Source organism: Manacus vitellinus, unplaced genomic scaffold (genome assembly GCF_001715985.3).
Source record: "Manacus vitellinus isolate BGI_N305 unplaced genomic scaffold, ASM171598v3 scaffold_30_pilon, whole genome shotgun sequence".
NCBI classification, from domain to species: Eukaryota; Metazoa; Chordata; class Aves; order Passeriformes; family Pipridae; genus Manacus; species Manacus vitellinus.
The window spans coordinates 5,151,067-5,170,966 of NW_021940291.1; the positions used below are offsets into that span (position 1 = coordinate 5,151,067).

At 40.3% G+C, this 19,900-nt stretch overlaps 1 protein-coding gene across 8 annotated transcripts in view; it reads left to right on the forward strand.

Annotated features, from left to right (window-relative positions):
• TUB (TUB bipartite transcription factor) overlaps positions 1–19,900 on the forward strand; it is a 157,538-nt gene that overhangs the window by 127,016 nt on the left and 10,622 nt on the right. For 4 of the 8 annotated variants that reach the window (XM_029961072.1, XM_029961075.1, XM_029961074.1 and 1 more), the window contains 9 exons: positions 2,515–2,682; positions 6,894–6,965; positions 7,876–7,997; positions 8,892–9,083; positions 9,653–9,765; positions 10,842–10,956; positions 16,027–16,125; positions 16,525–16,696; positions 18,060–18,185. In XM_029961072.1, coding sequence (XP_029816932.1) covers positions 2,515–2,682; positions 6,894–6,965; positions 7,876–7,997; positions 8,892–9,083; positions 9,653–9,765; positions 10,842–10,956; positions 16,027–16,125; positions 16,525–16,696; positions 18,060–18,185 — 1,179 coding nt within the window. Of the gene's footprint in view, positions 1–2,514; positions 2,683–6,893; positions 6,966–7,875; positions 7,998–8,891; positions 9,084–9,652; positions 9,766–10,841; positions 10,957–16,026; positions 16,126–16,524; positions 16,697–18,059; position 19,900 lie in introns of those variants that run through there. The other 4 variants (XM_018076041.2, XM_018076042.2, XM_008929526.3 and 1 more) reach the window with 3 other exon arrangements.

A 19,900-nucleotide genomic window follows, 5' to 3' on the forward strand; every position in this document is an offset into this window, starting at 1 on the left:
TTGAACTATGACTTAGGAAGATGAGCTTATATCTCATGATATAGAAAAATGTATGCTTGTATTTAATACTGTTTAACACGTGCACATATAGCTACAAAGATGTGTGTGTGCAGAGATGTATGCACACACACAAGTATTAAATAGTTAATGCTACATTTGCCATGAACCATCTACGGTGTTCTCATGCAACAAAAGTTCTTTTTTTTTTTTTAATCCTCTCTGTCTGGCTACATATTTCATCCCGTTAAATGTGCTCCCCAGTGGAACCATTCATAAAGTTTAATAACACACTCTACCAGTGATGCACTCTTCAGAATACTGACATTGATTTTTCTTCTCTAAAAGTGTGACCTGCCAGTGTAGCCTTTGTCCTAAGGCCTAATAATACACGATGTTCCTGACAGCATGGGATGTGAGTGCAGATGTTCTGCAGGCATCTGAAAAAAAGCAGCCTCAGTGCAATCTCTAGTGCTGTCGAAGGCATTTTATTTGCTGCAGATCAATGTCTGCTTTGAAGAGGAATAATTAAGGTGTTTTGTTCCTTCTGAAAAGGGTTCTCAAAATTAGGTTTGTGTCATCCAAGGCTAAATAAGGGGCTAGATAGATATTCATGAGGCATCTTGTTAAACTCACAGATGCTTAACACTTTAAAAATTCTGATTATTAAGGTAAGAACCTAACTACAGGTAGCCACTTTAATGATAATGGTAAATATAGTTGATGCTGTTAAAAATACCACAGAGGATCTGAGCACCTGCCTTTCTGTTCTAGAGCACTTTTGCAGGAATGCTTATCCTGAGATAACTTCTAAGAAAAATGCTATTCTCTTCACTGCCATATTATAGGTAAGGCGTAGGAAATGATACTGTTCATTCTGCATCATGCAGAGCTGCTTCTGAAATTTTCATCCTAGCAAGGTCACAGAGACATTTCCTTGGACTTTATTTCATCCTTCAAGGCTGTATGGACAGATTATTTATTTGTTGTTAATTGTTGTTAGCTTTGCTGTAAGTAAATCAGAATTTGCAGGGTTGTTGCAGAAATTGCCAGGGTCTGTGTGATGGAGATGAATCAATAATTCCTTGTGGTCTTGAACTCTGTCAGTTTAACACTTCTGCAGTGTTGGGCTGCATCTTGTTAGGTAGTTGCACAACCAGTGCTGTTCTGAGGGTGTGGACCTCTTTCTTTTCCACTTATGCTTTGTATCGCAGTGGCAGTGACAGCAGATATTGCAAAGTACAGTTAAGCATGCTAAATGTATAATCCAGTTGCCTTCTAATGCAAGTTGACAGCTGCTGGCAAAGCAGGATGAAATGGTATTCTTGGAGACTTCTGCTGCAGTTCGCAGTCCGAAAAAAATCCCAATTCCTGCAGCTCCTTCTCACAGGATTTATTCAGCTTTGTTTGATGTGAGAAGCACCATATTCTTTACTGAACTAGCTCTTTATAGTGCTTGTAAATTCTCTACAATGTTGCTTGCTTATTAACAAAAATTCCTCAACAGCAACAGTATACAGCTTATGGTATTCACTATATTTGTACATAATAATATTACAATTTTCATCAAATGCAAAAGTGCGTTTTTATATAGCTAATTTAGTAACATATTCCAGCACTACATCTTAACTAAGAGCTGAAGTACATTTGCAATCCAATGTTTTAACTTGTCCTGAAGGGAAAAAAAAGTTAGCTCGTGATAAGAACATACCCCACCTTGTGTTTTCTTTTTCTCTCTTCAGAGGTGATTTACAGCTGTAAGGAGGTAAATAGATTCTCTCTGGCTGAGGTGAGAAGCCACAGGATCACAGCATGACTGAGGCTAGAAGATACCTCTGGGGACTGTCCAGTCCCATGTCCCTGCTCACAGCAGATTGCTCAGGACTGAGCCTGTTCAGGATTTAAGCATCTCAGAGGATGGAGGTTCCAGGGAATATGTAATATCTTGTTTATAGTTTTGCTCTGGTGTATTAACTGTATGGCAATTTACTAACCCAAAAGGTGTATTTAGGCTTAGACAAGACTGGCTGCCCCTGTCTTGTATACACTGCTAGAACTATTTGTGAATTTTCCAGCATTTTGAAACTTTGGAAGCATTGTTTCATGATAGGAGTGTTGTTTATTAGGGGATATGGCATAATCTGGGACTTGGGTTCATGTGTTTCTGGACCAGTTGTGTGTCCTTATGAAAGTTTTATGTTTTCTTTGTCAGTTCTCTCCAATGATTTCTTTTCTGTTTAGTTTTCAGTGTTTCTGGTGCATGGATAGGTGTGCTTTGGAGTGAGGAGAGCAACAGTGAAATCCTAATCCTCTTCTGGAGATTCTCTAGTGTTGCATGTAGGAAATAAAATGTTTGCCTTGGAGGCTAGTTTAATCATGTTTAAGTCTGGAAGTATTATTGAATGGTTACATCCAATCTCTGATTCCTATAAAAGATGCTTTTTTGCGAGTGAGCAATTCTCTTTTCAGTACCTTCTTAACAGAAAGACAACTAAGGCTTTTGCTGCTGTCTGACAGGGATTGATGGCCCAGCTGCTTTTCAAGATGATGTTCAGAAGATAGGAAGTCAAGTGCAGATTCTCACTGTTGGACAGTCCAACCATGAGGAAGATGATGGAGAGAAAGTGGCTAGTGGTCAACAACAGCAAAGCAAACAAGATCTTAGAACAGCAATGCAGAAAAAAGGTAAGTAGCCAAAGCTTCCTTCATGTTCTCACTGCTTGCTTGAGGTACATTGACTCCTTTTCATATTCTCACTCTCAGCCCTAGTCTAAGCAGAGTTTGTTAGTCTGTATTTCTTCTCCTCAGAGCCTGTTAGGCTCTATTCTATTATCTAAAAAAAACCCAACCAAAACCAAACCTAAAAAAAAAAAAAAAGATAATTAAAGTCTCTACTGTCCCAAGGAACAAGAGCTCTGCAGGCTCTCAGGGATGAGACTTCCCCATCTGCAGTGCAGTGCTATTGAGGTACCTGGCAGATGCTAATGTTCACATCCATCTGTTCTCATTTTTATATTGTACAACTCTGGGAATCACTTATTTGATGGCTAAAAAAAGAGCAGGGAATAGCAACGTTCAAACTAGAATATTCATTTTAGTTGTGCTGCCAGTTACATGTTGTTCACGTTTTCATAATGTGTGTTCATAATTGCAGAGGTGAAAAGTACAGCACTGTGTATTCTGCAACATTTCCCACACAGAGTCCTCAGATGTTCTGGAATATTTTTTTTTTCCTAGAGGCATGTATGCTTTGGAGATAGATAGTGTATGTACACATTCATGCATCTGTCTCTTCCTTCCTGCACTGTTGTTATCTCTCATTAGACAGTAACTGTAGGAAGGAAAAAAAAAAATCCTGAAATCCTCACAAAGCTTTTTCTGAAGACATTTGCTTTGGAGTTGTTCTTCTTCAGTGTACAGCTTTTGAAGCAAAGATGGCTCAAGCCAAGAGCGCTCTGATGCTTTAAGAACAAACTCTTTGTGTATAAAGAGCAAAATGTAAGTGCAAACTTGACTCGTGTAGAATAGACTATTCATACCTAAATGCCGCCTCTTGTCTGCAGAGCAGTTCTCACTAGGATTCATTTTTTCTGGGACGTTACCCTGCAGATGTGAGCAGCTTCAACTGAAACGGGCAGATTTTCTCCAAGTGCGCTATTTCCTGGGCATTTGAGTTGCAGGGGTGTTGGGCATGACTAACAAGTTCTGATCTGTGTGGTGATTGTGTTGCCTTAGACCATGGCTCAGAATATTTAATCGTGAGGCACACTACTAACTAAAGCTGATTGACTTAAAAACTACCCACAGACTTCTCAAAGTAGGTCACAGCCTTCAGATTTTTACTCTGGGGGACACTTCTAGTTTTGATGGGTTTTTCCAGGTTAACATATATTTTTATTCTGGCCAAATTTTTGTTTATTTTTAATAGAAGCAGTGAGTGGAATTTTTTTGTTTTGCTTTGTTTCTTTGTATTCTCAAATACATGATATGACCTTTTTTACTAGGTCTGAGTATACTCCTGATCAGAACAGGCACTGCTAAAAGTGAATCACTACTATGCTTCAAGTTGGGAGGGGACACTTTTTTAAAATGGGAATACTAAGGTTTATTAACAGCAGACCTATGCTGGGTGAGACACAAAGAAAGGTATTAAGACAATGCTAGCAGCATCTCAGTAAAATATTTTGACTATGTGTGTATGGTTTGCTGCTTGATACCAGCAGAGGAGGCTTGTTAGAACGTTTTGTGTATCCCAGTATTGATGTGACACTTTACATGTCAATAAGGCTCTTCATGTGGATTCCTACTGCCACTTCACTGCTTGTGGCATGTCCTTACTGGCATGTCACCATTGGTCTGAAAAGCATTTAGAATTGTCGTCTCCCATAAGTCTTTCTCTTGCGTGGAATGAGACCAAAAGGAGAAGAACACAGAGATAAAGTAGAAAGGGATCCAGTCCTGGTCAATGGCAAGTTGAATAGGAGTCAGCAGTGCCCTGGTAGCTGGGGGGCCAACCCTGTCCTGGGGGGCATCAGGCAAAACATTACCAACCGGTCGAAGGAAGGGATTGTCCCGCTCTGCTCTGCACTAGGGTGGCCTCATTTTGAACAGTGTGGCAGTTTTGGGCATCACAATAGAAAAAAGACGTTAAGCTATTAGAGAGCATCTGAAGGAGAAACCATATGAGGAGGGACTGAGGTCACTTGGTGTGTTTGGCATGAGGAAGAGGAGACTGAGGGGAGACTTCACTGAGGTCTTCAACATCCTCATGAGGGGAAGAGGAGGGGCAGGTGCCGATCTCTTCACTCGCATGACCAGTGACAAGACATGGGGGAATGGCATGAAGCTGAGTCAGGGGAGATTTAGGCTGGATATCAGGAGAAAGTTTTTCAACCAGAGTGGCTGGGCACTGGAATAGGCTCCCCAGGGAAGTGGTCACAGCAGCAAGCCTGTCTTGAGTTCAAGAAGCGTTTGGACAATGCTCTCAAGCACATGGTGTGATTCTTGGGGTGTCCTGCAGAGGACCAGGAGCTGGACTCAATGTTCCTGAAGGGTCCCTTCCAACTCAGCATATTCTATGATTCTATGAAATGCTAACCAGCCTAATGGGAAAGGCTGAGTCCCATCAGATTTGCGTAGCCCTGGTTTATGCCTGTTCTGCTCTTTGGCACTAACTTGGTGGAGAGAAACTTCTCTTAGCACATCTCTGCTTCCCCAGTGAGTCAAGTTGTGATACGAGACAAGAGGTTATAGGCTACTGAGTGTGAAAAGCATAAGCCACTTGCAAGAAAATGCCAAATGCTTTATTTGATTTCTCCATCTGTTGGAAATTGCCATACTTGAATAATTTTCTTCCTTCAGGAAATATTCGCCCTCTTGATTTCCAAAGTGTTAATCTGTAGAGTTCCTCCCTGACAAATGAGTCACTAGGACAGAGCCAGACTTCCGTAAGTTTTAGCACTGAATAACTAGCATGTAGTCCTCACATTTATCAGTTTGCAATATGTCTCTGTACAGACATGGAATGAGCAATTTAATCTTAGTTCTTCTTTGACACCTGAAGTTACAACTGTTTTGAGATTTGGGGAGGAATAGATTTGACTTCTGGATTCAAAACCAGAACAGGAGCTCTCTGAAGCATTTTTCCCCACAGGTCATGAGGGCAGACTTTTCTAAGGCTGGCACAGAATTTTCACCGCTAAAATATCAGTGGTGAAACAGTGGGCACAGGTGTAGAAATAAACCGATTACGTCTGTGGATATGAAGTATGGCCTTATTGCACAGCTGCCAGCTGAGGAGATGGACTGTCTCTGTTACCCATGCATAGAGCCTAGAACATGGTTGCCATTATTAAGAAACAGTGCTTGTGATTAATGACCGTGTGATTAATAATGAGTGAGTTCTACAGGCTTTGAAAATATCTGTTGACCTGTGAACTCAGGCCTCCCTTGCATAACCAGATCCTATTGAAACTTTTTGCTGTCGTGCTCTGTGGTGTATGTCCCTTCTGGGGGAACTGAAGAAGTGGATAATGAGACCTTTCATGATGCAGCTGAACGGAATGCAGGCATTGCATACGCTTCTGCTTTACTTTTATACACTCACTCTTACTGTTCTGGTGGTGTTTCACTATCCAGTATGCATCTGGCATCAAAAGCCATTTTAAATGTCTTTTTTTTCCCCATCTGTTCCAAAATGTGAACCGAAGTAAACAGTTATTGAGTCTATATCTACTGTTTATATTTCTGTACATTGGTTTGATTCAGTCTCTGCTTGTTGCAGACCAAGTTTGTGTTCCAAAAGACTAAGCTACGTGAAAATCTTTATGCATATCCCTGGAACTCCCAGAAAAACAGTTCAGAGAGCCTGATTTCATCTTTTAATGATGTGGAAACACTAGGCACAGGGACTGAGGTAGAATTTAGGCTGTCTGATTATGACTCTGAATACTTCTTTCAGTGTTTCCAAATGAATATTTGTGTAGAATTCGTGTGTATCACTTATTCAATCCGGTTTGAGGTGTTTGATTTTTTTGTTAGAATTCAAAAGTAGGCTGAGCCCCTACCATGCAGTGCTGCATCACACACAGGAGGGTTTGTGGCACAGCTGTTCAGTGTGGATGAGGTTTTCTGAAGCTTCAGCTCTGTGATTCAGGGTTTTTTGACTTTATTCAAGGTACTAAAAAAGAAGATGACAGGAGGTATAAGCAGGCAGAAGGTGAATTTGATTGGTCAGTGCAGAAAGATAAAATGTCCATAATTGCAAATTCAAGTGGCAGCATTATGGCCCCATCCCGTAAGCCTTTAGCCCTTTGCAGAGTCCTCTTGCCAAGTTACACTTGTTCACTCAATTAAGGGTTTGCAGAATCAAACCCTTGGATTTTTTCCTTTCCCAGATCCCCATGCAAATCCATCCTGGTCCTCTTCCACCTCCCAATCCAGTCTTGTCGCCCTGGATCATGTTCCTGGTAAGTACAGAAGGAAAAAGTTAGTTATGCCCATGCTGCTTGGCTCTGGAAGTCTGCATTTCATTTATCCTTCTGCATTGGACTTACCAATAATGGGAATTCTGGACCAAGTGGGGGTTTTTTGGTTTTTTTTTTTTATAAGGATTAAATATAACCTCTAATGTGTGGAACTTAAAGAGTTTAAACTTGAATCTGAGATAGCTTCATCTGCATGATATTCCTTGAACAACCAGACCTGGCAAATGTCCCACCATTGATGGGTTTTGCTGCTAAGACCTATTTGATGTTCAAAGTTGTGTTTCCCTTTGAAATGTCTGAGGATTTGAATTCTTGTAAAGACAAATTTTCAAGTGCTGTAAGGCAGTTCCGTTGGCCTGGGCTGATACTATTCTTTACATGAAATGAAGGTGCATGAGAACATTTCCTTCATGTGAATATTTCTTCTCAGTCTAAGATCTACTCTTCAGCAGATTTCATAGGAGCTGTTGAAAGTGTGCTGTAAAAGGGATTATATTTAAATTCTTAAGGTCTCCAAGTGGCTCTGGCAGGTTGTCCTCTCAGCTCCAATTTCAGGTTTAAGATTTTGTGTAGTGTTTGAAGTACTTGATTGGGTGAGGATGATCTGAATTTAATTCCTAACTGGGTGTTTTCTCCTCTATCACTGGGTAGCTTGATCTTCTCTGTGAAATGGAAACCATGATGTTTCCTTTCTCTTTTACTGGAATGTTTTGGCTTCTCAGGGGAGATGCCATGTGGTCATACACTGCCTCACACAGTGAACCTCCCTCACACACACCCTCACTCACCTGTGAGCCTAAGGGTGCAGCAGCATGATAAGTGATGTTTTACAGCAAGTATGGAAGGCTTTAATGTATTAGTATTTCATATAAGTGTGGTGCTTTCTCCTCAGGCATTTCAAGTAGCATGAATTTTGATGAGGAAGAAGATGAGGAAGATGAAGACAGCTCCAGTTCTTCACAGTTAAACAGTAACACCCGGCCTGGTTCTGCCACAAGCAAGAAATCCAACAAGGTAAGGTGAGAGTTTGAAGAAGGGGCATGCAAGGTGCTATGTACTGCATGATTTCAGAGTGCAGTCAGGATAGGCCTGGCTTTCTTGTTCTGTTTTTAATATGCACTGGAGTATCTCCAAGGTGATTTACTGTGATAGCTCTCAGGGTTCACAGGAGCAAGCAATGAAAACAATGACTTGGAGAGAAGAATAGCAAATATTGTCTAAACTTGAATGAAGAGAAAGGTAAACAGTAAATATTTACCTTTCTACCTCTTGCAGGTGCTCAGAAGGATCTTTTGTTGCCATTGACTTTTTCTAGGCATTTTCCCACCCTGTTCTCGCTGCCATCATCTGAACATAAAATAAGACTTTGGATTGTTCAAACAATCTAAATCACAGGCTCCTGCTAAACCAGTTGATGGTGCCCCACTCTTTTATATACTGCGCTGACTTCTCATCTTTGTTGTATCTCTATCTAGCTTAAACTGTTGCTCCCTATCCCATTTCTTCCTTTCACCAAAGGCCATCACTGTCCTAGAGTGTGGCCTTTCTGGAATAAGGGAGGCACTGAGGTGGGAAGCTGTGAGCCAGGTTTTGCTGTGTAACTGCACAACTTTCTGTCTGTGCAGCCACCCCATTCTGCTTTGCCAGCTGTGTCTGTACACTGAGCATCAGCTGCACAGGTAACTGCTCCCCAGGCCTCTGGTAGCCAAGAGCTTGACTGATTGGATTAGAAGAGATCCTTACCTTGACAAACTGTCTTCAAGGCTGCTGAGGAACCAGAATGGGGAAGACAATATGTCCCATATTTTTATTTTTTTTTAAATTGCAACTGCTATCAAATGCCGTTCCTTTGTACTTATAACCTTGTAAATCAAAGCTGAGAAACTTGAATTTTGCTTATTGTTTTAGGAAGCGGCCTCAGCCCCCAGTCCTTCCACAAATGAGCCTCTCATAGACGTCGATGACCTGGAGGAATTTGCCATAAGACCTGCTCCACAGGGTGTCACTGTCAAATGCAGAATCACAAGAGACAAGAAGGGAATGGATCGAGGGATGTACCCTACTTATTACCTCCACTTGGAAAGGGAGCATGGTAAAAAGGTCATAAAATAACTTGAATGGCATACCAGTTGCATCTGAATTTAAAAAACTGATAAAAATCTGAAGAAGTATTAGAAAGAAAATGTTTATTTTAAATGTATTTGTCACTTTCACTGAGCTCTGTCCTACAGTCTTCCAAAAGCAAAACAACAGTATCACTTTGTTCCACTGCCTTTCTTCATATGTCTAATCTTTGGCCTTAAATAATCCATGCATGGCACCTTTATGTGACTGTCAGCAGTTGGGGATCTCTGCGTTCTGTGGCCTGAAAAGCATCTACTTTCAATTCAACTGGAAGAGCCAGAGCAACTTAGAATGAAACATTTAACAAAATAGATCAAATTTAATTATTTAAACCATAAATAATAGAAGTCATTTTCCTTTTCCAGTTTTTTTTTTTCCCTGGTTTTGCTAGGTCCCAGGAGACCTTCTGTCAGGAGACCTTCTGTTACTTTGCTAATGATGCTGGAAGACAGAAAAATTGCCTGTGGTTTATTATATATCAGGGCAGGAAGTGGTGTGTGCTAATCCCTTTAGCATTCTGGAATATGTTTTTTTGCATTGCTTAGGTCTTTCTGTTAGCTGGACGGAAACGAAAGAAGAGTAAAACCTCTAATTACCTCATCTCTATAGACCCAACTGACCTGTCTCGGGGTGGAGAGAGTTTTATTGGAAAACTGAGGTAAACAGTGATAAATCTAAGAATTTTTATTATATAATACAAAGTTCATTTGATATTAAGAAGCCTGTAAGCCACTATGACTTCTTCATTAGAGGCTTGACTACATACATCATGTGATAATGGTCTTAAAGATCACCAGTATCCAAGGCATGTTTTCAAAATCTCTCAAGTATTTACAGGATCACATTTTGTTAAAAGTCATCAGGACTGAAGCTTCTTAAATGCTCAAAGGCCAGATTCTCAAGGGTGTACAAGCACAACTTATCTTAATGGGATTTTCAGAAGTGCATGAGTACATTGTGTCTAGCCTCTATTGATATAAATACCTCGGAATGGAAGTACTGTCTGTTACGCAGAGAATCTCTTTGGTTTTGCCTGTTCCTTAAGATCCAAATCAGTTATTTGCAGGTAGTGGAATTATTTCAGAAGGACATGTTTCTTTTCTGTCTGTCACCCTGTTGTACACCGGTCTGTTGTTGATACCTGGAGCCTCTCGATGTATGTTTAGATCATCTGTGCCTGAGGAAAGGGCCTGTGCTGCTCGTTGCCATTTGCCTGTGTGGATCTTGGAACTTCACGTGCTATTTATTGCAGTGCAGACACAGAATGAGGATAATGTGGTTTTGTATGTCCTACATTGTATTTTGCACTCCTTTCCATTGAAATAGGAAAGATTATTTATGACTTTATAAAAATCACTCCCTATATTCTAGTGGAGTTTAGTAGTCAGGTAAGAAAGCAGATAGTTTTGTACAGAGTAAGCCTACTTTAAAAACACAAGCAAACAAACAAAATAACCCTGCTGAGTGTTTCCTTACTGCTTTCTTGAATTTTCTAGTTTGCAAGATGAAGCCTCCAGTGTAACGATAAGGGACTTTTAGTATACTCTGCTGTACTGTACTGTTATGTTTTTGTTATGGCCTTTAATCCAGGAGTTGCCATTTACCTGAGATTAGAAATAACAGCTCTCTCTACTCAATACTTCTCTTTCCTTTGGGGCTACAGTGCAGTAAAGGATAGATGTCTCAAGCAGCATTACTGGCAAATGGTGATTGGATTTTCCGTTTTTTTGATAGATCAAATCTTATGGGAACTAAGTTTACAGTTTATGACAATGGAGTAAATCCAATGAAAACAACATCAAGCCTGGAGGCGAGTACCCTGCGTCAGGAGCTAGCTGCTATTTGTTATGTAAGTACTGCTCACAGGCAAAATGTGCAGGAAGGGCAGTTCAGTTTCTGAAACAGCACTCTGAATTTCCTTCTCACTTAGGATTATGTAAATCAGCATTCATACTTGGATGTAACAGAGCAGCTGATCTCCACTAGAGAAACCAGGAAATTCAGTGGAAAGCAGAGGTAAAAAGTGTGCACTCAACACATTGCCCAGTTCTCACCTTTGGTCAGAAGGTGTTGGGGCTTTTACATAACCCCCTGGAGGGGGTAGGATGCTTTCTGCAGGCACCAGCTGAGGGAGCCTCCTGAACTGCAAGGAGTTGTGTGCATGGCATTACTGCTCTAGTGTGATTGTTTATTATGGCGTTTTGAAGGAGGCATCTCTCATCCAAATCACAGGTAGCTGGACAGGTATGTCTGCAGCAACTGAGAGACTGGGATAAAAATTCTAAAACTCTTTTTTACCAGGAAAAAACCTAAGCAAACCCCAAGCAAAATCCAAACTTGTACTGAATGAGAGAGACCAGCCTCTTATAAGACAGTAAATAGCACTTGTCAGGAGCAATGCAGACAATGAAGACTTGAAACACAGTTGCTGCTGTTTCCTAATTGCTGGATAAGTAACAGTTTTGTTGACATGATTCTTTCTGTCCAGAAATATGTGGGCCCAAGAAATCCTTCCATTCAAAGTTGGTATGTACACTGCTACAGAAAGTTGTCTGGTTTCACAAATCAACAACTTCTGATAAAAATATCCAAGAATGGCTTTTCTGAAAAGTTCCTGCCTAGCTTTAATCAAGGGTGCTTGGAAATCTGTCAGTTCAAGGTCCAGCACATACCCAGTGTAGGCACAGAATGTGTTCCCAGAAAGGTCAGCTTCGGGTTGTGGGGAGCAATGTGTCTGGAAGATTTCAGCATATGAGCAGGAAAGCAGAGAGCCATCCTTTCCATGCAAAGTGCCAAGAGTACTGAAGTGGGACAGTATTAGCTGCCAGCGTGCTCTTTTCCTGCTGCTTAAGATGCAATTTTTCTGTGGATACAGTATAAATAGTGTGTTTGTTCACGTGTGCTGTTACTCAGGCACATAGTTTACAGTTGGAGATAGACAGAGAAACATGCCTCCACTCCTGTTAGATTTAAAACCCTCAGAAAATCCAGCTAGCAAGAGACTCCAGGACTTGGTGTCAGTTTGACTGAAGTTTCAGTAGAAACCTAGAATTTAGATGTTTAATATAGGTAATTTTACTGGTTTATATGGGAGGGCATTCCCTGGAGCTGGGCAACTAATCATCTAGTGGAAATTGAAAATACAAGAAGAAAATAAAAAATAATTGAAAAAGGTTATATATTGAAAAATTTAGGCATTGCTTCAATAATTTTTGAATGATGAACATTGCCAAATTAAAAGCTGTTGTGGTCAGAAGAGGTAACTGGAAGTGTGAATGTTGGAAAGAACCGAACCATGGCCACTGTTGGCACAATGTGGCTGAGATAAGCTGCTTTTATATGTGTATTTGTAATCAGCAGTTTGAAATTTGGACATTTGTATAAGAAAATTACTTTTTATAATAACAGAGAAAAGCAGCAGGCTTGCAGGTGTGCTGTGGCCAGAGGACAAAAGGAAATTGGAATGGTATTTCGTTACTAGCCAGGTTTGCTAAAGTGAGATTACTGTCCCTGGCTGCAGCAGAACCACAGCAAAGAGTGCCAGGAAGAGCAGTATTGAAACACCCTTGTCCTAAGGCAGTCTTTTAATTCCTGCCTTGAGATTTCCCCTACAGCAAAAACTATAAAAAACAATACTTTAGAAGCACCATTATGCCTCTCACTGTCCCTCAGCTCATCTGATCAGGTACCCATGTGGAGAGCAAGCTGTACCCACTCCCACCAACTTACTGAGCATGACCTGCTTAATCGATCGCCTCAGCAAGACTGGTTTATACAGGCAGAAACTGGTGATGCATCTGTTAACTGTGGGATAAATGTGTCGAGGACTCTCTTTGTGGAGCTCACCTTAGGGCATGTTTCAAAGATCGGGAACAGAGAGCAAGGACAGTTCTCTCAGGTGCTGTTAACCATTTTTACTCCCCCACTGCTGGCAGCCCAGCGTATTAATAAACCTGCAGCAGCACCTAATGGCTGGTTGCAGAACTGCGTGACAAAATTTATCAAGGAGCAGTGAGGTGTTACTGTAATACTTGTACCACGATTTTCTGTGCTGGATTCCTTTATATCCATAGAATCTCACAATTCAGTTTGTGTCAGATTCTGCAGGCAGGGAGCTCAGCTGACATTCTGAGGGGTGACTCAGGTTTCAGTAAAGCAACAAGACCCCGTGTCTCTACTCAGGCCTCCATCACTTGCATTGTGCTCCAGTGTTGTAGTTCTGTGATTTGGGCTTTCTATGGAGTGATAGTTTCTACAGAAGATATTAAGTACAGATGTGTGAAAAAGTCCAGAAAGGGAAGTGGCTGAAAGAAAATTGGGGTAACAAAACTCTGAATGTCCTGGAAGCTGCTGGGATATACACCTTGCTGCTTTTATCGGGGCAGCTATTGCTGCTAAAGCAAGATGCTTACATAGTTTCTTGGAAGTGTGTAAGGTTTTAAAAACAACCCTGTGGAGAGGCTCTGTGTTCTTTCGATCCAGTTTATTGTGACACATGCTCACAGAACAGCTGACTGGATTGGCTAAGGCAGAGAGTGCAGCTTCCGAGCAGTACTGGGCCAAGTCCTTAGCTGGTATTGATGATTGGTGTCCTGGTTGAGTCAATGGGTCTCTGCTAGCTAACAACACTTGTGTTCCTGTTTAAACTAAGACTGTCGGTGGCATTAAAAAGGTGTAAAAACAGAATTTGGCCTCTGTTCCCCCAGTAATGCCGTTTGTAGTCTTGAATTTACACACACAAAATCATGGAGGAGGGAAATAAAAGAGAAGCAGGGAATGAGACAGGAGATAGGGGGAATTAATTTTATTTGGATGCAGGTGTATTGGAAAGATTTGCTTTTAATTAAAACTCTTCTTTTTGTCCTGTTTTCCTCATGTATTCCATGTTTATGTAATTCCAGTTGAGTACCATGATTTTATCAAAAGGGCAGCATTTGCAATACAATGTATGATAATTGGTGATGGTTGTAGTGTGCAACTAGTGACCTTTCTCTTATCATGTGGCAGAAGTTCCAATTTTAGTGTTTCTGAGTAAATCCAAAGAGTATGGTACTGTTTTTTCAGTGATAATACTGCTTGTTGGGAGGGAAGTGATTCAGCACTATTATTTAATTTTACCTTGAACAATGTCTTCAACCAGTCAGCATCTAAATTAATTATGTATAGCATAACTGCTACCTGATGAGAAGAAAAGCTTGTAAGGCATTGCAGAGAAGCCTAAAACTGCCAGTAGTTAGTGGAAAATAAGCATAAGCATGAATTTTTTTCTTAGAACTTGTCCTCTGCTGTGCTGAGTCTCTCTTACTGGCAGTCATAGTGGTTTTCGTCTCACCGTGACACAGAACCAAGGATAACGTTTCCAACTGAACTGATAACATGTTTTACTCTGCCAAAGATGTGACATAAATGATTCAAAAAAGAGGCAGAATCTTCTCATTAATATACAGAGTTCGGAAGATAATATGAATATACCTGGATTGCTTCAGGAGTATTCAGTAAAATAGCTCAGTGGAATTTTTCTTGCACGCATGAAAAACTTTAAAGAGTTGTGGAAAATCTCAAGATGGTTTGTTGAAACAAAGTTATTTCAAAGGTCTGATGGATGACAAAACTGCACAAGTAATTTTTAGGCATATTTTTCAGATGTTTCTGGTGAGTTGAGATGCTTGGATTTTTTACTCACAAGAGTAGAAATGTTTTAAAAAGCTTAGTGTTCCTTAAAATCAGGACACTTTGATTAAAAGTATAAAAGCAGAGACATCTGAATGTGTAATTTCTAAATGTCCCAGTGGTGAAGCTCCACCAGCTGGAGGCCAGGGCTGTCTGGTTCTTGGCATCTTGTGGTATGTTGCTGGGAATAGCACCAATGGGAATGTCCTTCCTGAGATTCCTTAGTGTATGTCCACGGCCCTTCATTTCAGAATGGTAGAGGGGAAAAAAAATCCATATGACTGGAAAAAAAAATTATCATGAAACTTGAGGATATGAACTTCCAGAGGTTTCACTGTTTCATTTGCTGGAGTTAATGCTAAAATCAGCTTTTACTGAGGGGATTGGGAAATATTGCCCTTTACTTTTTCAAAAGCATAGGATGACTTAGAGAAATATTTGGCCCTAATTGCTTCCGAGGGAGAAAAAAAAGAAGTGTCAGATAAAAATAAGGCTTTAGGCTGTTTTAGATTTTAATGGTTGTGTTTTGAGAGGACACTGAGAGCTGTCCTCTGCTGGAGAGCTTTTACTGGAGAGCTTTTGTAAAAATATGGTCAAAAGCATCAGATCATGTTTAATGCAAGAACTTGTATTTTCCATGGATTTACTTTTGCTGCCCCTGTGATTTCTTTACTTTCCCTGTCTTCATAGCTAGAAAATTTGCTTTCATGCTAATGTGTTTGTTTTTTACCATGTTCATCTCTAAGCATAACATATCTGAAGACTTTGAAAACCACAGCACTGCTAACAGATGCTCTTACTGGCAGCTTCTTCTTGTTTGCTTTTGTGCTGGCTCTGGAATAAATGGAGCTGGTCCCATATCTTTAATTTTGTCTCGCATCAAAATGTGTGACTGCATTTTATGATTTTTAAATTGCAACTACTTTATTTTGGGATCTAGCAGTAGCCAAGCAATCTGGTTAATTCATATCCTTTTTTAACAAAGGGATTTTTGTTTTTAAATTATATTAAAGTGCTGGCAGCCAATGCTAGGAATGTTTTTGGAAACCTCTCTATTTCCATTTTTCCTGTTGTTGGAGCTTCTAAGACAAAGCTAGAATGTTTGGCAGTGCCAGTGAAGGTGGGAGTTTCAAGATGTTTTTCTAGTTGACTAACAAATAAGTTCCCATGGCTGCCGCTGTGTCTCTCTGTTGAAGAAATTAACTTTAAAAATAAAGAACATGATGAAATCTTTTCTAAACATTTTTAGGAAACAAATGTCTTGGGGTTTAAAGGACCTCGTAAAATGAGTGTGATCATACCAGGAATGAATATGGACCACGAAAGAGTTTCCATCAGGCCACGAAATGTAAGTCACACTGTCAGCCAACACTAAAAAATAACTTGAATTCTCTTTCAGTTAGAGTCGGGGTTTTATAATTGCATTTCTGAAGGTCTAGAGGTAAATAAAGTGGTGTTTGAACGACTGCATAACAATAGGATGTGTGACTAGTCCTGTGACTCACAAAAGCATAACAATTAATGTATTTTGGTAACAAAAGTTACAACTAACATTTTCCAAATGGTGGAAAGGACATTCACATGAAGATCCTCAGAGTTCTCTCTTTCGTTCATTGAAGCTGTTTTAAGGATTGAGGGTAACAGTTCAGTTTTTGGGCTAGGATTTATGAATTCTTATCTTCTTTTCTAATGTATTTTTTGTCATGTGATTATGTTAAAGCAAAGTGTGTATCTGTGATGTGTGCAGGAACATGAGACACTTCTTGCAAGATGGCAGAACAAAAACACAGAGAGTGTCATTGAGCTGCATAACAAAACACCAGTCTGGAATGATGACACCCAGTCCTATGTTTTAAATTTCCATGGTCGAGTCACACTGGCCTCGGTGAAAAACTTCCAAATTATTCATGACAATGATCGTAAGTACAGCTCTCAGTGATGTGTAGGAAGAGTACTGCATGCACAGCCTGGGAGGGATTCTGCACTTACAGTTCTTCTGAGCAGGTTTAATTGAATTCTGTGGGTCCAGCTTAGTGCTGCTCTGCCATATGGCCATGGCATTGATACAAGTTAGGTGTTCAAATGCTCATGCTTGCAACAGGGGATAGCTATGTGCTGTCTGAGTTTTCTGCTGTGGTTGCCCAGCTTATGAAATGAGCAACAATTTAAAGTCATTTCTACTCTCAGACCAGCTGCCTCGCAGTCCTGCAGTCAGCAGGACCGTGGGGCCGGGTCACTCTGCTCAAGCACGTGTATCACATAACCCTTCCTTGGTTTTTTTTGTTTGCTCTGGTCCCCACACACTGCCCAGCTGGAGGTGGCAGTCAGACCAGTCCCACTGCACATCCACCTTGCCATTGCTAGTCTTTGTGGCGTTAGCCCTACAGAACATTGCCAATGTCAGAACAGCCTTTCACACTGTCCCCAGGCCCTTACTGATGGGCTGCTTTCTGCCATCAGCGTGCAGCTCCCTTTTTTTCTCAAGCTTGGGTACAGTTGTCGGAGCCGGGATAAAGGCAAGTGCTCGAATGGAGCAGCACTGCCCCACTTCATGCCCACTTTAGGCAGGCACAGTCACTAGTGCTGGAGCCCACCAGGCTAGACCAGTGCCATGCAGACTGCAGGGAAACTGGTGAAAGTGGCTGTGCTAGTCTCTGAGAGCAACACTGAATTTGAAACACTGATGTATGCATTTGCTGCATTTTATAGGGGGAAACAGGTACACCTGCTTCTGCAATTAAACATTTCCAACTGTGAATGAGGCTTAGATTTCCTCTTGCTGACAAAGAGTACAAAAGGGAAAAAAGTTGGGAAGAATTTCTGAACATGCTATAACAGAGAGATATGATTAGGTCTAGATAATAATTATACCTTTTCTTCCCCCAATTATTTTTGCTTGTCCACTTGCCTGAAGTTAAGTGAGAATAGAATTAACTAGTTCTTGGTGCACGTGAAATTTGGCACTAGATCTGTGAAAGAGGTTTGAACATTCTATAAAGAAACCATTTTCTCTCTCTGTGCTTGCAAAAAACACTTTTTATCTGTGTCCTTCTTTTAATAGTAGCAAATCTTGCAACCCTCGATCACTCAAGCTATCCTTGCTTCTCCCTCTGCTATCAGCACACCCACTTGCATGAATAAGTGTTGTGAAGTTTCAGGAGTGAGCACGTTTTGTTTGTGTTTCGTTGAACTGGGCCAGAGGATGATGTTGAATGCATACTGATTTAGTAAGGACTGCGAACAAAAATAATGCTTTGTCACCTTTTATGACCTTTCTTGCAGCTGACTATATAGTGATGCAGTTTGGCCGCGTGGCTGAGGATGTGTTCACCATGGACTACAACTACCCAATGTGTGCACTTCAAGCCTTTGCAATTGCCCTTTCCAGTTTTGACAGCAAGCTGGCTTGTGAGTAAAGGGGCGTGGGTGAGCATCCTCTCAAAGGAAGCAGTTTGCCATATGATTCCCAAATCCTGCTGGTGTCACTTGTGGTCCATAATAAAAAGGTCAGGGAAAATGCAGTTGTGGAGGACTACTCTATTGCTGAAGAGAAAGTAAAAGGAATCTTCTAAAAATTCAGGACATTCAGGAAATTATATTTTCCTTTTTTTTTTTTTTTCCCTGTCATATTTTTCTGGAAGTGACATCAAGGTTTTGTAAATAGAAGTTCTATCTCATGTCCCTGGTTATGTTATGGATATGTGCCATGATGTACTGTACCGTGGCTCTAGTAGCACCATTACAGTGGTGTCTTTTTTAAATCCAGAAAGGGCGTGAACGCTCGAAAAGTTCCTTTTTACATGTAAGAATTATTCTGAGGCTGCAATCCATACCTCAAGGTTGCATTCCTCCATCGACTAATCAGAGCTTCACATCGTCCAGCGTTAAAGAAAGATCAGAAAAAAAGATGCACTTTTTTTTTGATTGTGCAAGGATCTCTTGTAGTATAAAGCCAAGTCTGAAGGTTGAAAACCTATACTGGACTGAACTTGATGCATTGCTATTGTACATGTAGTAGGGCATGATGAATTTTAATTGCAGTAGGAGGAAATGGAGAAGTAGAAAGCACAAAACAATGTTGCACAAGTCACTTGAATTCTAAGCTGTTGTTATGTTTTAACATCTACATGCTTTTTAATTTGTTTCAAATGAAAATGTATTTGAAGTACAGAAAAGGGAAAGGGAAACATCTAGATGCCAAGAAAGCATAACTTACGTTGAATTTGGCATTTCATGTACTGGGAATTTATATCCTTGTATTTCTCTGGTAATTCAAACAGATATTTTGTATGAAGTGATATAAACAGTTGGATAAAGGCTCTCTGCAGCAAATCTTATTATTTTGAACAGGCTGTGTAAAGCTGAGGAAGGTAAATGGAAATATTTTATTAAATTTGTCTGGCCTTTTGAGCTTTTACAATTTGTTGATTGCATTTTTGAACTTTCAGCGACAACCACTTTTCATATTTATTTCCCATTGTAAGAATGCTTGAAATCGATTGAAACTGTGTATGTTGTTCTCTGATGTAAATGTGCCAGCTACTGAGCTAAATCCTTCTAGGCAAATCTAGTGTATACTGCATACAAATGAGACACTGGCAGGACACAGAATACCTTTAAATAGTGTGGAATTTTTGGTTCCTTTTTTCTGATTTATCTGGAATATATAAAAAAATACCGTTTCAAAACACAAGCAAAGAAAAAAACATTCTATTATCTTCTCTCCTGAACATCTCAAAAGCCCAGAGCTGCAACTGAAAGCACACTGTAAAACACCTTTAAAAATAACAGTCTTTCTGCCATTGTTCTGTTCAATGTTATCCATAATAGTACACAGAGTAATAGAATTTATATGTAGTTCATCAGAAGGGTATTGAAATGTGAGTCAAGTGAAGAAGTTGTAGCGTTTTATACTGTGTGGATTCAGTTCCTCCTTTTTACTCTTTATAGACTCTTGCATTGCACAACCAAAGACTATGTAATGCAAAAATGAGATCAAATCACTGTCTCGTAGTTGCCAGTCCTTTTTGACTATAAGGGACAGTCCACAAGGCTCTCCTTAAGATTGTGCCATTTAGACTGTATAATTTCAACTAATAAAAAAAATATACTCTCTTCTTCAC